We start from the raw sequence: 15,406 nt of genomic DNA, 5'->3' as shown, positions 1-15,406 counted from the left end.
ATTGGACATTTCTGGCATGATCATTGTTCTAGATCTTTTCTACCAACGTATGTAGTCTATCTTCATGCCTAATACGCTTCAGGGCTGACCCTGGTCTGTGAAAACCTTCTAGTCTGGGAAACCGATGCAAGGGATGCGCTGGGGGGCAAAATACCATTGTTTCAAGAAATCCTAAAATCCTTCTAGCTTCGCTTCTTTACGCTCCATTAGACAGTTCACCGCCGGCAATTACACCGGCAAGTCTGCCGAAATGGGAAAAGCTCTGGTCTTCACCCACAGCCATATTGAAATGACTAAGCAGGTCTACAACCTCTTTTCGGCTTGCATCTCGTGGCGGCTCGTGATAGCCGTCTAATGACAACCAACGATTGATCATTTCTCTGGGTCGGCCGCGGTAGGAGCTGTCGGATCAATGGATCCGGCAACAGCCCCAGAGACAACTGGCTCATGGCTCGGGGGCACGTACGACGCCGCGTGCTCAACATTCTTCATTTCCAAAACGTCGCCTTCGGAGTTCTGACGCTCTTTCTCTTGGAAGGAGAAAGCATCAGACAAGTTGATGGCAAGGAAACTCTTCGGCAATTTAACCCTGGTAGCCGACGGTTAGTAGCTTGATTCTGTAGCACGCCAAGATCGAATCGAGAAGGCGAGATCCACGATCCGTCCAATCGGGTATCCAAGACGTCAAGGGTGGACTTACTGATGAAACTTAGCCCTCAGAGTCTCGATGACGGTCTTCCAGTCACCGTGATCTGTCAAACTCCTACGCGGCGCGCAGCCGATGCAGTGCTTGCTGTCGAGCTGGATATCAAGAGGATCATAGATGTGGCATCCGGGACTGATAGTGATGCGAATGCTGTAGGCAAATGTGGAAGGATTTTCCGGAGACGTAATGGGCGGCTTGATTTCCGACTCGTAAAGCTCGAAGCAGATTTGGGACAGGTAATCGAGTTCAGGGATGCTAGCCCGGTTGATCTTGGTCTTGATGCCGCCCTCGAGAATGCAATTCAACAGTGTGTAGATGTGCGATTCTTTGGTGAAGTAGAAGAACGACTTCGCGTCATCCGATGCTTGCATTTCCTCGAGGTCTTGCACAATCTCCTTGAGCAAAGGAAGGGTTGTCAAAAGACCAATCTCAAGCTGGAACTTTGCGTTAGCATTCATGGATTCTGGTGGACTTCGTCTCAACATACCTTTTCACTGTCTGAAATTCCATACTCCTGGGGGCAGATGAAGTCAAACAAGACCTTGGCCAGCGTGTACAGTTCTCGCAAAGACTCAAATCGTGCATCGGTCTTTGCCTTTGTCGGACCGCCTGATTGTTGCAACCGGAAGTACTGTTCAGGAGGGTCTGCCCCTTGCTGACGCATGTTCATGTTCATCCAAGAGCGTCTCCGGAATATTCTCTTAGCCGTGCCCCGAACGTCGCCCCTTTCAGCTCGATCAGTTCGATCAGATCGCTCTGATTTATCTGATCTCTCACTAGGAGGCGACCCTACGGCCTGACTCTGGTCTGACTTATCATCGGAAGCAGTCGCGTCTTTGCTTTCTTCACTCTCTTTGGGTGTGACTTTCCCGTCTCGCCCGATGAAAATACCGTACTCCTTCTCCAGCATCTCCTTGGGCGGTGTAAATACCCATTCAAGAAAGGCCCGGTTGTGAAGGGCATCGAACTTCATCGTGTCATATAGCTCGGAGATCTTGCTTGGATCGACTTTTTCGTTGTCGCAAAATTCTGCAAACAGCTTTTCCCAGCGCTCTTTGAACAGCTCAGCGTCCTCGCCACAGCACCACCTCGCTTGAATGTTGTTCACTGCATTGGCTTGAGAGAGGGCTGACGCCATTGACGACGTTGAACCCTCTCCTTCTAGCTTTTCCACGCTAGGGTTTTGTATAGCACTCAACGAGGTGACCGCACCACTGAGAAGCTTGTTGTAGTTATGCTGCATGACTCTGCGGTGGAACTTCATGAGTGCCACGACTCGATTCTGCACCTCCGAAGGCTCTGGCATGCTATCAGGCCACGCAAATTGGGGTGGACGCTCGTTACCCTTGCGCAGGAGCCCTTTAAGCTTCTTCTTGACTTTATCCATTTCATCCTTCGCGGCATTGGAGTCGTCCAACAGGTCTTTCCGAACGGTGATAGCGTCTTGCGGGAGCTCTTCCTTGTTCAAGAAAGTGGTGGCCCATATCTGTGCGCTGGCTGTCACTCGTCTCTCCGAGCTGCTGAACACATGAACTTCGTCGAGAACCTCGCGATTCAACAATAGATAATCATTCCTCATGTTCTGCGCGAGTTCAATAGCCTGGTACCGAGCTGAGTGCGTAGGTTCACCGCCCCACTTCACAATAAGTTGCAACTTATCTAGCACAAGGCTGTTCTCAGCAGCAGTGAACTTTGACATCGTGACACCGGACATTGAGTCGCTGCGTTTAGGCGGGCGACGACTCCCGTCGGGTCCGATGGCTGTCTCATCGGCATTGGCGTCGCCTGGCTGGTCGTTAACAGGTGTTTCATTACGTGGCTCCCCGGGTTCGACCGAGGCAGCCTCGGTGAGCTTTGTGGTAGAGCTGGCCGCCATGTCGTCTGACTTCTTTTTACGAAACATGGGTTTGATCTGGATCTTGGTTCCGGCCCAACCCCCCTTCTTCACGAGGACGTTGCGAAGGGACCGTAGTTTGACCATGTCTTCTTCACCTTGCCGAAGAGCAAAGTCTACTGCATCTAGGACACTACTAAGAGCAGCTTCGCCGATGAGCAATACCTCCTCCTGATGGCCTTTCAAAAGGTCGATGAAGGGCTGAGTGTGGAATGTGAATTTGTACTTCTGTTTGGGTGTGCGATCGGCGTGGCGAATGACAGATACCAAGCCTTTCAACTTCCACTGATGCTTGGGCGGCGGAGGCGGAGGGGTTGGCTGGTCAAACTCCGCGTCAACCGAGTTGTTGGCATTCACTGCTGGCGTGCCAGGAACTGTGGCTGGTGCAGTTGCTGGTACGCTGGGTACCGTAGAGTCCGCAGGCACGATACTCGCTGGGCTCAATACGCCGCTGTGCACCTTTGATGCTATACCAGACGAAACCCCTTCGGATCTGGGCGGCGATATGGCACCAGACAGAATTTCGTCCGCCGTTTTGATATCTTGGATGGATTTGGCCGCCGACGTAGCCATGCCAGTGCCCGGCGCTTCGGGAGATTTGGCTTGGCTGATTGGTAAAGCATCTGCTCGCGGTGCCTGCTCCTTCGCACCCACTGCTGACTTAGCAAGCGGATCGGCAGTGTCAAAGGCGGTGGGAGACGGCAACGGTGGCGTAAGACCACCTCGGCGTGCTTTCTCCTTAACGAACATCTCCTTTAGGATCTTAGCGCAGTGATTGTAGTAGTCATCGTTGTCCTTGACAAAGCTCCAGCCATTGACGTCGATCACATAGCTCTTGCCTTCAGCTCTCAGCAGATCGAACCCACAGACACGTTGCCCAAATACTGTTGATATCTTTCGTGCCATTTCTTTCTCTTCATCGTTGAGAGGGGTGACGTAGCGGATCTCCTTGCCATGCGTATTTCGTCGAACGATTCCGTCGACAACAGGAGATTTCCTTGTCTCGGCATGGCAGAACGCGGGGCCAACGGTGTAAGCCTTGACATCCTCAGCATTTTCTACTCTCATAAACTTTTCGTAGACGTAGCTGCTGTCCGGTTCGGTGATAGCTCGAGGAATCGTAAGATCGGGTATGTACTCGGAGCTTTTGTTGCCAATTTTCCTGAAAAGCTTACGGGCGCCGCCACCACTTGACTTCGGAAAGTATATGATGATGTTATGGTCCTCGCCGCTGGTGGGTTTCTCCACAAATGGTTTCTTGAGGAGGGTGCCGTCAACGCTTAGGATGTCCCCATCGTCTAGCAGCTCGACCTTTCTAGGGCGCACAGCCTTCTCGGGATTGGTGGGTTCCAGAGCGAGCCCGGTGATGCTCTCGATGTGCTTGGCCACCTCAGGCGTGAGGAGACCAGGGCCTCCATCACGGTTGACCTCAACTCGTTTGGGGGTTGGCACGCCGATCAAGTCCAAGATACGAAGGCAGAGTCGTCGATCCCACAGGATCTTTTGCATGGGCACATCATTGACGCAAAACGGCTTCCTTGCCTTGACGTATGCTATTGCCTTCTCTAGCGGGAAACCGTCAGAGTAGAAAGAAATCAGATAGTCACAGATGGGCCAGTTCTCCACCTCTGCCAACCGGTTAGTCCTGGTTCGAACACCTGGGTAGGACAATGAGCAACTTACCTTCGTCGAGGATTGTCTTGTCCCCGAAGACAATGACGTCGAATTCCTTTTTCCCAATCAGACGGTTCAGGATGTTTCTGCTAGGCTTGCTTCTGGCCTTGGAGTCGAGAGCACAGACTCCAATAATGCCCAGAGGGGCAGGCCTCGCCTCCTCCTTTTCCTTGGTGCCGTGAAGGATGCCCCGATCACTGCTCGGGCTGTGACTGCTAGTCACAGTACTACCGCTAAACCGCCTCTTGGCTCTACTGCGAGATCTAGTCGGCGGTTGTGACCGCGGGGTGTTGCTGTTAGGGTCGGACCTGGGTGGTGCGTTCCTCTTGACAACGTCCAGAGAACTCGCCGGGGTGGAGTCTCGAGTCATCAACTGGTGGCCAGCCCCCATGGGTGTCGGAGGGCTCGAGGAGGTGGTGACGGTGACGTTCGAGACCCCAGCCTCGGAATGGCCAGGTGTTGGTCCCAAGCCCTTGTGGTTGGTAGCCATAATGACACCGGACACGGAGCGCGAGACGCCGCCGTCGGATGATGCAGATACGGATGCAGCAGAGCTAGGAATACCACGAGCCGAGGCCAAAGAATAGGCGGAGGAGACAGACAAGCGTTTGGATGCCACTCCCTCGTCGGAAAAGGAAGATCGAGAGGTCAGGGCGGGATCAGGCAGGCGGTCCACGGTGCTGCCGTCTCGGATTATGCCAGTGGTAGGGCCAAGCCGAGGGGTGTCGTGGTCGTCGACGGCTAGTTCGTCCCCATCCTGCGAGCGGAGACCCTCAGCGTCTCCCTGCTGCAGGCGGTTGTTCGAGCGGTATTCCTCGCTCCATGGTTCCGAGGCGGCCGACTCACGGCGGCTCTGCAGAAAGGACGAGCGAGGGCTTTTCAAGCTCGAGGGTCGGGGCGGTGGAGGCATTGATAAACTCGCATCCACAGGAACCTCAAAGCTTGCAACTGGTTCAGCATGCCGGCTCTTGCGACTGGATATGCTCGACGTGCTCCCGGAAGAAAGCTTGTGAGAATGCGACACGGAGCGGGACGCCGACCGCCTGGTGCTCCCGTTCTGCCCGCGATTTGAGTTGGTCTCCATCAGTCCCTTGGTGCTAAGCTACTTAAGTGGACCGTCGAATGTGCATGAACCAAGGCCTGAGTCAGGGGATGGTCTGGATGGTGTTGAGGTTCCAGGCCCGTCTACATACGTCCAGTAACAACCCAGGCTCACGGGTACGAGGCAGAGCCGAGCCAAAGCAGCTGAGATCCAGATCCAGAACTTCTGTTTGCCGCCGCCCGTCCAGCACCGACCTGCCACCCCGAGGCGATGCCCCAAAGCCAGTTGACCTCGGCAACGAGCAGCGTGCACCCAAATACGCGGTTCACAATTGACATACCAGACACGAGCGCTTTACTGAATGAGTGGAAATCGCAGCCCAAAAAGTCAAACACGTGTTTCCAGGGTCTGCGAGGCGCTTACAAGCTTTGTTCCCAGCTGCGCAAACACGTGCCGGATTTCCCACCCGGTGGATAAGCAAGTGTCTCTTATGCCATCTACCTCGATCGATGATTCAGCCTCGAGGGTGAAAGAGTAGTCCTCCCCTCGGTCACCTCTGGTACTGGCCGGGAGTTGAGGGAAGGGCGGCTTCGCAGGGTAGGCGGTTGTCAGAAGTCGACGTTCAGAGTTTGCTTGTGCAGCAGCCGCAGGACCACGGTTCCAGGGATGAGTAATATAGCTACAACCGATAACTCTTCGGCGCAAATGCGGGCACTGGAGAGAAATGCGGCGCCGTTAATTCATCCGTGGAGCAGAGAGTCTACCGAGTGGAATGTAGGTTGAACACTGTCCAGATTGGCACATCATCTGCTGGAAGGGAGGACCTCCGTCGGCCAGTCGATCGGTGCTCATGACGTCCTGACCAAGGTTGAGAGTGCCGTAGCGCCTTTGCAGTTTGTGCATACCAACCCGGAAGGCGTTCGCGGTAAGCGCATTGGCGAATAGGAGCGCGCGCTGCGTGTCCAGACTGCCCTGGGCGGTCAGCTCCAGGCGCCTTCAGAGACATCTTTAGCGGTCCAACTGCTGAAATCGTGTCTAGGTGAATACATCCCCAGAGCGCCATCGGAGCTGATCTGAGATGCCAAGACGTCGCGTGACCAACAAAACCACTTTGCAGCAACGACCTCTACAGGATTGGGATGACTACGAGGGCGGTGACGGGATGCATTCACTGTACACATAGCATAATTAGTAGAAAGGGCCAATGGTAAAATAAAACAATTGCACAGTTGTTGAAGGAGCCAAATGAGACGTGGAACTGCTGGCGGCGCCGGGGCACTAACGAATGGAGTACCTAAAGTACGGAGTACATCGTTAACTTACTGTGTGTCCCCGCTGTCACACTACCGATACAGACCTAAAGTACGGAGTACATCGTTAACTTACTGTGTGTCCCCGCTGTCACACTACCGATACAGTACGTGGGGCGCGATGCCCCCCGATAAGATAAGGAATATCCAGCAAAAAACTTTCGGGCGCCCAGAGCCTATACCCAGAGTATCGCAGCTTGCAAACCAACCAAGCGCTGACGACGGCCACTCCAAGGCACTGTTTGTTGACATCCGACAATGCCACATTCAGAGCAAGATGGCCCTCTGGCCAAGCGCCAGAAGCTCGCTGTGGCCCCAGCCTCCAAGGCTCAGGGCCAGCAGTCGAGAATCTTCGCTCCCTACAGGGTACGCCTCTCTCTTGGCCGCAGAGATGCAGCAATGGCAGATGCTAACTTGGAAGCCAGACGATAGGCCTAGTCTCCCCGACCAACGTCCCGTTCACAACCGTTCCCCTTGGAAAGACGACTTTCCAGCTGACGACCTCCGTTGGCCGCTCGCTGCAGACCTACGACTTACGCCGGGGTCTCAACCTGGTCTTCATCACCAGACCGCAGACACCCTTCGACATTACCGCCACATGCGCGTGGAGGCAGAAGGTCTTCGCCGCCTGGGGCGATCCGCAGCAAGGCGAGGCGCAGGGTATATGGGTATTCCAGCGCGGCAAGAAGCTTGCCGAGCTAGAATTGCCTCTTGATCTACATGAACCGATCAAGCAAGTCATAGTGTCAGGGTCATGGATCATAGCCTGCTGCGTTACGAGGATAGAAGTATGGAAGACGGAAAGTCTAGAGCACTATACCTCCCTCTTCACCATGGCTGGAAAGAAGGGCGACAACGAGCTGACGGGAGGAATATGCACCATGCCGACATATCTCAACAAGATCTTTGCAGGTCGCCGGGATGGCTGGGTAGAGATCTGGAATGTCTCCACGGGCAAGCTGATCTACACCATTCTGCCCCCGTCCCCAGAGTGCGGTGCCGTGACGTGTCTACAACCTTCGCCTGCCCTGTCGCTCATGGCTGTTGCCTACTCGAACGGCCCATTGGTCATTCACAATGTCTTGACTGACCGACCAGTCATCCAAGTCATGGCAGGGTCCGATGATGCACCTGTTACGGCCATCAGCTTCCGCACCGACGGTCAAGGTGCCGGCCACGATGGGCGAGAGGACGGTGTCATGGCTACGGCAACCGAGTCTAGCGGGGACATCACTTTCTGGGATTTGAACAAAGGAGGCAGAGTTATGGGTGTTCTCCGGAGTGCCCACAACCCGCCATCTCGATCTGGCCCTACCGTCCGTGGAGGAGTGAGCAAGATCGAGTTCTTGGCAGGGCAGCCGGTAATCGTCACGAGCGGGCGAGATAACTCGCTGAAATCCTGGATCTTCGACGAGACGCCTTTCTCCCCGATACCACGCATCCTGCACTCTAGGAGCGGACACGCCGCACCGGTGTCTTCTTTGCAGTTCTTGCCGTCCGACTTTGATGGTGCCGACGCCGGTAACAAGTGGCTGCTCAGTGCTGGTCAGGATCGTAGCCTATGGGGATGGAGTCTTCGGCGCGATGGCCAGAGCACAGAGCTGAGCCAGGGCAGCATTCGCAAGAAGGCAAAGAAATACGGTATTCTGGACAACAATGCCCTAAAGCACGGCCCGACTACTTCGCTGGATGATCTCAAGGCCCCCGAGATCACATGCATAGCTTGCTCCTTGAACAGAGATGGCGGCATGGGCGCTATGCCCGGAAAGCAGGCCCTCTGGCAGAAGTCGCAGAATCGGAAGAAGGCGGCAGATGCAGAGATTAGTGGCATGACGGGATGGGAAAGCGTGGTCACTGCGCACAAGAACGATTCGTACGCCCGTACATGGTTTTGGGGTCGTAAGAGAGCGGGCAGATGGGCTTTCCCGACAAGCGATGGCACGCATGTGTCCACTGTCGCAATGAGTCCGTGTGGAAGCTTTGCTGTAGTAGGCTCTAGTGGTGGCGGTATTGACATGTTCAATCTGCAGTCTGGGCTGCATCGCCAAAGATACCCTTCAACCCTGTCACCAGCTCAAGCACGCCAAGCCAAGCTGCAGCAACTGAGGCAAGCCGACAATGTCATGCAACTCGAAGCTCGATCGACCACAGGTTTCGCCCCGGGGGTGGGCAAGCACACAAAGGCAGTGACCGGCATCGTTGTCGACTCCATGAACAAGTACATCATCAGCTGTGGCCTGGATGGCAAAATCAAGTTCTGGGAGTTCCTGACTGGCCGCTTGTTGGAAGAAATCAGCTGGGCACCGATGACGGCCATCACAGGCTGCCGGTATCACGCCGCTAACGACCTCATCGCATTTTCTTGCGATGATCATTCCATTCGGGTAGTCGACATTGAGACAAAACAGACCATTCGAGAGTTCTGGGGTTGCGAAGGCAAAATCAACGACTTCACATTTTCCAATGACGGGCGATGGATTGTGGCGGCAGCTCAAGATTCAGTCATCCGTGTGTGGGACTTGCCGACGAGTCACCTGATTGATGCCATTCGGCTTGAGAAGCCATGCACGGCTCTAGCTTTCTCGGTCACTGGAGAGTATCTTGCCGCAGCAGGTGAAGGTCAACTAGGTGTCAATATCTGGACAAACAAGACCCTATTTACCCATGTACCTACGAGGCAGATATCTGAGAAGGAGGTTGGACGCATGTCAGGTCCCACAACCTCGGGAGAAGGTGGACAAGGACTCATTGAAGCTGCCTTTGAAGATGAAGCTCCTGCAGATGACGATACTGTGGCTGCTCCTTCTATTGAGCAACTCAGCACCGACATGATGACCCTCAGTCTGGTTCCGCGCAGCAGATGGCAGACGCTGCTGCATCTCGACCTCATCAAGCAAAGAAACAAGCCCACCGAGGCGCCAAAGCTGCCCGAGAAGGCACCATTCTTCCTACCTTCAACGACCAACTCGTCATTGGCGAAGGCAGACGAACTCACCATGGCGGTTACACAAGAGAACCAAAACCAGTCAAAGATCACCAGATTCGACCGGTCATCTCGGAGCGAAGAGGCTTTCACCAGCAAGCTTCGTGATGGTGCTGAGAGCGGAAATTGTAAGATACCTCTTTCCCATGCGCTCCGACTTCGCATGACTAACATTCTCCAGATGATGAGTTTATTGAGCACCTCAAGTCTTTGTCCCCATCCAGCGCCGACCTCGAACTGCGGTCATTGACTGCGAACGATGTGGATGGTAATGCCAACGAGCTACTTCAATTCGTCCGTGCCCTCACAAGCCGCCTCGTCGCGCGACGGGATTATGAGCTGACACAGGCCTGGATGACGGTTTTCCTTCGGTTGCATTTTGACATGGTCATGGAGAGTGATACCCTGATGGCAGCGTTGCAGGAGTGGAAGAAGCATCAAGCGGAAGAGTGCAGCAGGTTGGATAATCTTGTGGGCTACTGTAGCGGTGTTGTTGGGTTCCTTAGAAGCCCGCGCACTTAGTTTTCGAGCGTCACATCGTGGTTGCAGGGCGATTAATTCGCGGTTGAAGACACAATTGAACTGTTTAATGGTCAACGGCCATACACACAAATGCGTAAATCTAGTGTCTTCTTCACAATGTGCTCCTGGCCGTCTGAGACGTCTTAACATGGAGGAGAATGTGTTTATTTCCTTCAGACACTGAATACTGGCACCCTTAAATTGACATTGAGTCGGACAAGCTTTCCCACTTGAATCAAGCTTTCCGGGCCATGTTGTTCCTCATATGCGGCTGAGACAGTTCGCCGAAACCTTGTTAGCGACTTGCCTAATCCATGGTACCTAGGAGGTAGTTATCCTTGTATGATAGTATATCACGCATAGGCCTGTGTAATAGTAATAATGGATAGTGGCCTTGGGGTATACCTTTTCGCAGTTCTGGGTCTCCACGATAGATACTCTGCTAGATTGGTAAGCACCGCGTTGAGAGCTAGGCGACTCAGATACTGGATTACCAAACGCGGTTCCTGTTGGAGAGAGAGTTCGGATGGCGCAATCTGGCCACCCTTGTCCAATGCCCATCTTGAAGGTGACTCGCGCCCAGCACCCCTGGCACGCACCTAACTGCTTACCTGCTAGGCCCGGCCCCCACCGCCTCGTAGCGAGCATCGGCCTGTCGGCTTTGGAGATCCAGGCACGCTCTGCCTCCGAGCCACGGGCGCCGGCGATTGAGTGACGCGGGTGGTCGGCCGCATTCTTTGGGTTTCAGGGTCCCTGGCCTGCCCGGAGCCTTGAGAGTTTTGGACTGTACTCCTGCTTCACCCGCATCTGGTGATATACTTTTCACGAGGTGAAGCGACGAACAATGGCCAGTGCACCAGAACAACTGCCCGGCGTCGCGGAGATGGAAGGAAAAGGCGATGCCGCTGCCGTGGCCAAGACAGCACCACACGAGACAGCCGCCCCCAGCTCCGTCTCGGAGCCAAGGACGGCGCCAGCTAACGGCCGCGACAGCAGCGGCAGCGACAGCAATGATGAAGGATCGGATGTCGAACAGGGCAGCGCGCTGCGTAGATTCAAGACCAACTTTGGCGAGCGTCCGGAGTGCTTTAAGAGTACCTTCCAGGAGATCTCGTTCGTCTTCCAGGCCACGGTGGCCACGGCCACCACGTCTTTCCTGACCGGCGTGGGTATGATCGTCACAGCAAACATAGGGCGTGATCTGGGGATGACCCAGGGTGAGATCTCGTGGATAACAGCCTCGACTTCGTAAGGTGCTCCCCCAGTGAATTTGTATATATGCGGCGAACTGACATATATCATCTACAGTCTGGTCGCAGGCGCCTTCCAGCTCGCTCTGGGACAGCTGGCGGACCTCCTCGGACGCAAACTCATGTTCATCGTGGGCATGGGCTCGTTCAGCGCATTCGTCCTGCTCCTTGCCTTTGCGCAGAATCCGTTTTGGATGGTCATCCTGTGCGGCGTTCTGGGTCTGCCTTCAGCGATGGTCGTACCCCCGGCCATTGGTATCCTGGGTGCGGCTTACAAGACCCCGTCGAAACGGAAGAACCTCGCCTTCTCGGCCTTCAGCGCCGGCAATCCACTGGGCTTCGTGTTTGGCCTCATCGTATGTGGCATCGCCTCATCGATCTCCAACTGGCGCGCCGCCTACGTCGTCCTGTGTATCCTCTGGGCTATCTTCACCGCGCACGCAGTCTGGGCTGTTCCGAATGTCGAGAGCTTCGATCGAGCTCCTCTACGGGAACGGCTTGGCGCTCTCAAGAAGTTCGACTACGTGGGCACGATCTTGACGATATTCGGAACAGGCATGTTCACTGCTGGTTTAACGTACGTGATGTTGGCTCGTTTGAGAGTGGAAGCTAACTTTGACTAGCTTGGGACCTGATGATGGATGGTCAAGCGCAACCGTCATCGCTTTGCTCGTCGTGGGCATTGTTCTGTTAATAGTATTCGTCCTCTGGGAGCGTGTATATCCTAATCCTCTAATGCCTCCTTATATATGGAAGGACAGGAACTTCAGTCTCGTGAGTGCCCCGATCTCTTCCATCAATTTTTTGCTCACGCTTGCAGGTCATCATTGTCATTCTGCTCGGAATGATGGGATTTACCGCTACGGGATTTTGGATTGCTTTTTACATGCAGAGCTTCCAGCAACTTTCGACCATCATGGTTGCTGTCCGCCTCCTTCCCATGGCTGTTGCTGGTCTTGCGTGGAATGTTGTTGCTGGCCACATTCTCCACAAGGTCAACAATACTATGATCATGATTTTCGGATCACTCTGTTTCCTCGGTGCAAGTCTTCTTTTCGCGTTCATGGGACCGGAGAGCAACTACTGGTATGTGCATTCGGGAGTCACCACCTTTTCGGTCCCGTTCGAGGAGAGCCAACATACCCTTCGACCTGTCGCCACAGACAAGCCGCCCTCTAGCAAACAGGACTTGGTTACTAACGAAATGTCTAAAGGGCCTTCATCTTCCCGGCTCTGGTTCTCAATGTGGCTGGCGCTGACCTCAACTTTGTGAGTTTTTGAACCCTGTCCCGTTCCCCCAATATATTCCACCTTTGTGAAGCGCAGGAGAGTACCAGATAATGTCAACTGGTGTCCGAACTACGTCTGAAACATTCCTATCCCAAGCAATTCTGTGTTATGGAACTGTGGGAAAACGAAAGGCTAATATGTTTCCTCTTTCTAGAATGTCGCGAATGTAAGTTATTGCCCGATTTCAACCTTAATATAAGTAACGAGACTAACAGACACTGGCAGATGTATGTGATGTCTTCCTTGCCACCGCATCAACAATCCCTGGCGGGCGGCATATTCAATGTCGTAATTCGATTATCAAGCACTGCTGTAATGGGCATCACCACCGCAGTATTCAGCTCAGTAGAGCTCACGGCAGAGGGGATGACAGTCCCTATGCTTAAATACACAAGGACTTTCCAGGCTTGCGTGGCCCTCTCAGCTGCGGGTGTGTTGTTCTCGCCATTCATTCGGCTCGGCACGCAAGGCAACACGCCCAAGGGACTGGTCAATGAATCTGATAAGTCGCAGGTTGATACAAGCAATGGGGATGGCGTGCCAGAGGAAAAGGAGAAAATTTAGATTCTACACGCGCCCCGCATCATGGTGGTCAAGACTTTTTTCCCTTGCCCACTTTGAATATACCAATCATGAAATAGAGACTGTCAAGTGAAACCAATTTAATGCTGAACTAGCAACCAAACTAGTCAAGTAACAGATGTTTTGATATTATTTTCAGAACCAGAGACCTTAAAACACCTTGCCTTCAATCAACACCTTCTCCAAACGTAGCCGAAGGTTTCGGTAGCTGCCGTGTCGCCCCCTCTGCCGAAGTAGGCGTACTGGTTTCCATCTGCTTGCAGCGCAGTTCTGAAGTTTACGTTCAAGATTCCGATATCGCCATTCCCGGTACTGCAGGGCGACCAGACTATTTTTGAGTTTGGAATCGTTGCATGCGCAGTGGAGATCTCGTCAATGCGATTTGGTCCATTGTTCTCGATCGTGGCACGGACGGTGACCTGCTTAGGCTTAGTAGATATTCATATCATCACGACGGAAGTCTTTGACACCCGTATTAGAGAGAAGGGCAGCTCACTGTTTTGCCAGCGTCTTGGCTCCAAAAGTTCTGAACGTAATAGTTCAGTTCGGCCCCTGGATCTAGAACCAAGTGACCCTTGACAAACACGTCCTTGACGCCGACCTGCCACCCACTCGCGCAGCCTGCGACCTGGATGTGGACTTCACAATTCTCGGTGCTCTGTGCCGCGCCTGGAAGAGAAACTTCGAATGCGTTGAAGCGAAACGACAGATCGTTCCAGCCTCCAGCCTTATCTACGGCTGGTGCACTGGATGGACACCCCGAACCGGAGTACTGAATAGAGGCAGCATAAGGAAGGTCTCCAGGAGCATCTCGCGTGGAGATTTGGTTGGTCGCCGCAGCGGCCACCGGGATTAGGAAAGGCAGGATCTGTGCTTGGTGCATGATATAATAGGGTGATGATGAGAGAGTTGGGTCGAAACAACCTTGGGCTGAGTATAATACTTTAATGGTTTTATGTTGATCTTAGTGGGTAAGGTGAATTACCACAATCCTTTCGGTGGGTCGCGGACAAAACCAGCATCTTATAGACGAACATGCATACCCAGCGCCATAGTCTAGACCGCACAACCCACTGGGTCCTTTACGCATCCTTCCACGATGAGACCGCCATAACAGAAGTTCGAGATTTACTTCAAAAATTTCGCCTCCGGACGTCATAAGCCCAATCAGTGGTCAATTCCGGCCTCCGGTCGCCACCGCTCGGGCTGGACCTCCTCTCACAGTTGGGTGCCATTTAGCCATATTAATTAGCCAGCGACCAGCACCACGTCCCCGGAAACATGTTCCTCGCTTCTCATGAATCAAGTAATCTTGAAATAAGTCTTAAGCGGATGTCTAAATATAGAAATCACTCTCTCTGAAAGATGAACAGGCTTCCTGAAGGCCGCCAAGTGGTCATGGTCTACCGGGTAATGAGCGACGGTGTTATCCCGGAACGCCTCAGCACTTCGGTATGCTGTCGCAAAAGTGGATGCCTCGGCCGGAATCAAGGCTGCAATCTATGGTACTCGAGCCTGATGCAAGGGAGTGCATTAAGAAGGCACGTCCGACGGAGGTCGACAACAGAACAGTAGATTGTCTGCAATTGCTCAATACGAATTACGGGCCAGCCACTTAGGCCTACTAGCTCTGCACATTTATCTGACAAGAAGTGTGAGGTTAGATTAAGCTCATACAGGGGTTTTTGGCCTAGAACCCAGCTATTTTAGGAAGCACGATGACTCTGGGTGTCATTAAGGACCGAGTTTGATCCAAGGTTAAGCTGTCTGAGGCGACTTATAGCGGTGCGGCCGCAAGCTGGTCTCAGGAGCCGGATTGACTTAGCCTGGAGATCAAGCGCACAAGGCGCTGGCCATAGGGCCAGGTCACATCTTTGAATGCAGCTAAGTCGTGCCGCAGTGCCGCGGACGGGTCTACAAATGATTGTATCGGCTGGATTATGCCGTCCTTTTCGGGACTCAATTGGAAGCGAAACAAAAAGAGATTAGGGTTGCCGCTAGCTCTCGACATTATTCAACCAGCAAATGACAATGGCAACAAAGTAAGTATCAGCTTGCAGCCCTTACCCGTGCGTCGCCATAAACATCGACAAGAGTAGGAGATAATGTGGGATATCGGTTCTTGTGAAGTTGAGTGCCTGCTTCAGGTGTCT

At 53.5% G+C, this 15,406-nt stretch overlaps 4 protein-coding genes across 4 annotated transcripts; 2 read left to right on the top strand and 2 right to left on the bottom strand.

The window, feature by feature from the left end:
• Positions 1 to 372: 372 nt before the first annotated feature.
• On the bottom strand, positions 373 to 6,497 carry JN550_002037 (uncharacterized protein; the record flags this gene model as incomplete). The annotated part of the gene is made up of 8 exons (XM_049313288.1): positions 373 to 589; positions 701 to 1,140; positions 1,194 to 4,228; positions 4,284 to 5,371; positions 5,491 to 5,724; positions 5,783 to 5,995; positions 6,119 to 6,310; positions 6,364 to 6,497. The coding sequence occupies 8 exons, from the start codon at positions 6,495 to 6,497 to the stop codon at positions 373 to 375; spliced, it is 5,553 nt and encodes a 1,850-aa protein (XP_049176098.1).
• Positions 6,498 to 6,884: 387 nt separating this feature from the next.
• Positions 6,885 to 10,131, top strand: JN550_002036 (uncharacterized protein; the record flags this gene model as incomplete). The annotated part of the gene is made up of 3 exons (XM_049313287.1): positions 6,885 to 6,992; positions 7,052 to 9,737; positions 9,791 to 10,131. 3 exons carry the CDS (start codon positions 6,885 to 6,887, stop codon positions 10,129 to 10,131), a joined length of 3,135 nt encoding a protein of 1,044 aa, XP_049176097.1.
• Positions 10,132 to 10,975: 844 nt separating this feature from the next.
• On the top strand, positions 10,976 to 13,235 carry JN550_002035 (uncharacterized protein; the record flags this gene model as incomplete). Its single annotated transcript, XM_049313286.1, has 7 exons — positions 10,976 to 11,379; positions 11,440 to 11,958; positions 12,005 to 12,155; positions 12,202 to 12,467; positions 12,596 to 12,650; positions 12,826 to 12,837; positions 12,897 to 13,235. The coding sequence occupies 7 exons, from the start codon at positions 10,976 to 10,978 to the stop codon at positions 13,233 to 13,235; spliced, it is 1,746 nt and encodes a 581-aa protein (XP_049176096.1).
• Positions 13,236 to 13,423: 188 nt separating this feature from the next.
• Positions 13,424 to 14,136, bottom strand: JN550_002034 (uncharacterized protein; the record flags this gene model as incomplete). Its single annotated transcript, XM_049313285.1, has 2 exons — positions 13,424 to 13,672; positions 13,750 to 14,136. The coding sequence occupies 2 exons, from the start codon at positions 14,134 to 14,136 to the stop codon at positions 13,424 to 13,426; spliced, it is 636 nt and encodes a 211-aa protein (XP_049176095.1).
• Positions 14,137 to 15,406: the final 1,270 nt, after the last annotated feature.

The sequence above is a fragment of the Neoarthrinium moseri genome (assembly GCF_022829205.1).
Source record: "Neoarthrinium moseri strain CBS 164.80 chromosome Unknown scaffold4_Wmoseri_CBS_16480, whole genome shotgun sequence".
NCBI classification, from domain to species: Eukaryota; Fungi; Ascomycota; class Sordariomycetes; order Amphisphaeriales; family Apiosporaceae; genus Neoarthrinium; species Neoarthrinium moseri.
This window is presented reverse-complemented; position numbering and strand designations above follow the sequence as displayed.